At 41.1% G+C, this 5,000-nt stretch overlaps 1 protein-coding gene across 1 annotated transcript in view; it reads right to left on the minus strand.

The window, feature by feature from the left end:
• The window catches only part of LOC143933369 (phospholipase A2 inhibitor NAI-like), a 20,736-nt gene extending 17,037 nt beyond the window's left edge, over positions 1-3,699 (minus strand). The window contains exons 1-2 of the mRNA XM_077456236.1: positions 3,570-3,699; positions 643-759 (exon numbers count right to left, since the gene is read on the minus strand). Coding sequence (XP_077312362.1) covers positions 643-759; positions 3,570-3,699 — 247 coding nt within the window. The remainder of the gene's footprint in view (positions 1-642; positions 760-3,569) is intronic.
• Between the last annotated feature and the right edge of the window lie 1,301 nt (positions 3,700-5,000).

The raw sequence follows: 5,000 nt of genomic DNA on the forward strand, positions 1-5,000 counted from the left end.
ATGTCCGATCGGACCGTGTTGTCGGATAATCCGACCGTGTGTGGGCTCCATCGGACTGTTTCCGTCGGAATAACCGACCAACAAAGTTTTAAAGCAGGGCTATAAAATTTTCCGACAACATGCTCCGATAGGACTTTGTCCGATCGTTTGTAGAGAATTCCGATCGGACAAAGTGCCATGCATGCTCAGATCAAATTCCTAGACCAAAGCTATTGGCTACTGGCCCGTTTATAGCCCCGACGTACATGTTTGACGTCACCACGTTCTGAACGGTCGGATTGTCCGACAACTTTGTCCGACCATGTGTATGCAACAGTTTCAGACAAAATCCGTCGGACAAAATCCAACGGATTTGGTTGTCAGAATGTCCGACCGTGTGTACAAGGGCTAAGGTCTCTAACTGACATTAATACGTACATACTAGGGTCAGTTTAGACAGTAGAGAATTAACCTACCAGAATGCCTGTGGAGTGTGGTAGAAAACCAAAGTACCTGAAGGAAACCCACTCAAACACCAGAAGGTCATGAAAACTATATGCAGATATTGTCCTGACTGGTACAGTTATTTAAACAGGAAATTTTTGTGGCCATTTGACTAACCAAATAGTGTTGCTTTAACTTTTTTTCTAACAATGGTCTTACCGTCACTGGTTGCTATATATGCAGCTCCACACACAGAGCCATGGGGGCAAACCCTAACGTAACCACTACATGAGGTTGTTAATCTGGAGGTGCACTCCGTACAGGAAAGTGAGTACCCTGCGGAGAAAAAAATGATGAGCATTGATTAAAGTATCTATATTGTATGTGTTCATGAAAATTTTAGCAGAACTACCCATATTGCTTAATAGAAAACAATAAGAACTTTCATTCTCCTCCAACCACTGTATGTGAATTTGTTCTTTACCCAAGGCCTAATGTACCAGTTTTTTTTTTTGTTTTTTGTTTTTTTTTAATAACTACTAAGTACTTAAGTACGAAGATCTTTGTTTCTGAGTTTTCATATACATCCACCTGTTAAGCCCATTTCAAAATAGTTTCACCATGGAGTGTTGAATTAATTTGTATTATGAATAGTATATTATGAAGAATGCAACATCCCTCCTACCATAGAAGCAGTAGTGGATGGTGCGAAATATATATATTTTTTGGAGGAGGTCGGCAAACAAACCCCTCCTCACTCGCACCCTCCACCCACCACCGCCACACCTCACCCACACTTGCACCAAGTCCTAAGACTCCTTGGCCAATCAGGTCTCAGTTCCTGCTACCTGATTGGCTGGGAGGAGAATCAGGAAGACAATAGCGAATATTGATTTGCTATTGTCACACAACTGGGTGGGCTCAGGGTGCAGTGCTCTGCTCCTCAAGCCAATCCTTTTTTTAAGCCAATTATAACCTCAGGCTCTAATCATTTGCTTCCAAAAAAATAAAAAACCCTTGGAATCCATGCGCCCTGCATGGAGATTAGAGGCCGGGTGCATGGATTAGGGGAGAGTTGCCCCTGCGCCCCTTATGGATGGGCCATCACTGCATAGAAGGTTGTCAGGGCTGGGCTCAGCCCTTCCTTCTCTGAGCTGGCTGCTCAGCTGTTGATTAATTGCCAGCTCCTATCTCTCCACAGTTACTCAGCTGTTGATGATATCCTGCTTGTCAGTCCTGCCTATTTATGTTGTCCAGTCCAGAGGATCTCTGCCTTCGCCTTGGTCAACATCACAGAAACTGAGATGCTCCCCTGTTCAAGACTTGCTTTGCTGACATACCTTCTGGCTCCAGATCCTGCTTGCTGTTCCACTACATTGATCCCTGACTTCTGGCTTGGCTGACTATCCGTTCGGGTTACTGAACTCTGGCTATGTTTTGACTATGTTTGTTCTTTTTACTTTTATTATTAAACAAGTGTGATTTAACTGTACTTCTGTCTCAGTCTTATTTCATGGTTTCTGACAAATATATAAAATTCCTTGGCTAGGCAAATCCAAGGCAAAGACTAACTTGGGAGCTCTTCATGCTTGAATACTCAAAAGACAGATGACAATGGATTATCCAGGCAACAAATTCTCACTTGTAGTTAAAAATATCATTTTGGGTGGAATGATCCATTAAAGTAGAACTAAAGGTAAAACTTTTTTTCTTTTCATTATGGATAGAATCCGGAAGGGTTCCATTTTTTAAAATTTTTTTATGCTATGTATGTTCAATTGGGGAGATTTCCCTTCACTCCTTGCCCAATAGCCGAAACCATAATCATAGAAGGGGTTGTAGAGGAGCAATCAGAAAAAGAAGAAAAAATATTAAACAACAACAAAAAAATCACAAGAAACAGTAAAATCTTCAACCAACCCACACACTTTACTCAGCTAAAAAATCACTTTTAAGGAATTTAAAGTGACACTTAAAGTTGAATTTAAAACGTTTGCCCTTCGCCCAAATCTAAAGCCCCATACACACTATCAGATTTTCTGCTGATTTTTCCTTCAGATTAACCAAAACCATGTAGTGCAAGGGCCTGCCTGATTGCATACACATTGAAACTCCTAAGGTTTGACCTTATATTATATGGTTTTGGTAAATCTGAAGGAAAAAATCAGCAGAAAATCCGATAGTGTGTATGGGGGCTTAACACCTACAAGCTATTTGTAGTTTTGTGAGAAAACCCACACTCCAAAAGTATCATGCACACAAGAAGCTAAAACATCGAAACACAGAAACAGTCATCCCAATACTGTTCAACGGTCCCCCATCAGAAATGGAAGAAGACATCTTCTCCAGATGTATAACAACAACAGACTTTAACCACTTGCCTACTGGGCACTTTCACCCCCTTCCTGCCCAGGGCAATTTTCAGCTTTCAGCGCTGTCGCACTTTGAATGACAATTTCAAGGTTTTTTAACACTGTGCCAATATAAACATTTTTATCATGTTTTTCCACACAAATGGAGCATTCTTTGGTGGTATTTAATCACCACTGGATTTTTAATTTTTTGCTAAATAAACGAATAAAGATCGAAGATTTTGCAAAAAAAATATTTTTTTTTTTTTATAGTTTGTTATAAAATTTTGCAAAAAGTTTAATTTTCTCCTTCACTGATGTGTGCTGATGAGGCAGCACTGATGGGCACTGATTGTCAGCAGTGGTGGGCACTAATTGGCAGCAGTGGTGGGCACTAATTAGCAGCAGTGGTGGGCACTAATTTGCAGCAGTGGTGTGCACTAATTAGCAGCAGTGGTGGACACTAATTGGCAGCAGTGGTGGGCACTAATTGGCAGCGGTGGTGGGCACTAATTTTCAGCAGTGGTGGACGCACTTTTACAGAAGACGATTATCAGCTCTTTTCTCCTCTCCCCCACACGCCGACATCGTGAGAAGGAGCAGTGTAGAGAGCCGGTAACTGGCTTCTGTTCACAGCTGATCACGTGGTAAAGAGCAGCTTTACCTCAATCTGTGTTCAGCAGTGTCCAATCAAACCCTCCCCCTTTCCTTAACCCCCCACTAAAAGAAACTCCCCCAGGCTGGAATTCTCACTTCCTCCTTCCCAAAACAGAAAATGTATGCCTCTCCACTTACCAGACCTCAGATTCAGCATGGCACATAAGTAGGAAAACTTCTGCATCACCAGTCTCCCTTCGCGTGTGTCATGATACTTCGAGGAGGTGTCTAGGAGTTCCCTCAGCCATCTACTGTCAATTTCCGGCATCTGAGACCTCGCAGTGATTTCATGCTTTTCAGGGAGACACCTTATTAAACTGAGTGAATGGGGCACAATAGAAGGGGGGCTGGCTGCTGCACTCCGAAACTGTGATTGCTTCTACTGTGTTGATGCTGAGGCTAAACAGCAGGGACACTGACTGGGCATTTTGCCAGGATGCTCTGGGGGGAGGGGGGTTTGAACACCCCTGACCCCCCCCTTATCTACACCCCTGGTCCAGAGGATACTGCAATCACATAGCTCACCGCCCGCGCCTGCAGCTGTGGGCATGCAGCCATTCGATCACAGGAGGCCATCATATGAAGAGCTATATTACAAAGTCATACTTCGGTAATTTTTAAGTGATATCCTGATTAGCATAGTAAAAGCTCAAAACATTCCTATCAATACCATTCTTTCTGCCTGGAAACTTGAGAATGTCCATGGCATCCAAAAAGTGTCCCTCTACGTCAAAAGCGGTTTTAGACCAGCTAGAAAACAGCGATAGTGAATTAAAATCACTTGCAGAATTATGCGATAGTGATTCGTGGGGAAATTCATCATCGGATACTGAAGGTAACGACAGCGACAATCCTGCGACTGAGCTCAGTGATGTTCTATTGACTGTGGTACGGATCACGCAGCACTGAGCTCAGTCGCAGATCATGTCTGATGACAAATTTCCCAATGAATCACTATCGCATAATTCTGCAAGTGATTTTATTTCACTATCACTGTTTTCTAGCTGGTCGAAAACCACTTTGGATGTAGAGGGGCGCTTTCCATTGTCCTGTTAGGGACGTCGGACTTTGTGCAGTCCCATGTTTCAAAATTGTTCATGCCCAAGATGTTTACTAAACCAATATGCAGAATCTTGTGTTACCGTGACTAGTAATATTGCACCCTTGTTTGGACAAATTTCAGTGTTTTTGATTTGATTACATAATTGAATAAAATTTTATATTATTTTTTATAATTATTTATAGTTATTTATTATATTATAATTTATTATTTAGTGTTTCAAATTTTATCATATGTCTACTAGACTCTTGTTTGGACAGATTTGTGAAAAAAAACATGAGGGTTTACAACCCCTTTAAGCTTCTAATAAACTTTATTATTATTTTGACTCTTGTGCTACGTTCAACCATTTTTCTCTAATAAACCAATTTTGCCAACTGGAAAATTAAAATACTGCTTTTTTTTATTTTGTTTTGCTTTGTTTACAGCATTCATTGAATTTTTTTTGAGCAAATAAATGTAATAATGTGAATAATAATGAACATATAAAGCACTTTTATAGCACCTCA

This window comes from Lithobates pipiens, unplaced genomic scaffold (assembly GCF_037356315.1).
Source record: "Lithobates pipiens isolate NorthernLeopardFrog02 unplaced genomic scaffold, aLitPip1_a1.2 Scaffold_27, whole genome shotgun sequence".
NCBI lineage: Eukaryota > Metazoa > Chordata > Amphibia > Anura > Ranidae > Lithobates > Lithobates pipiens.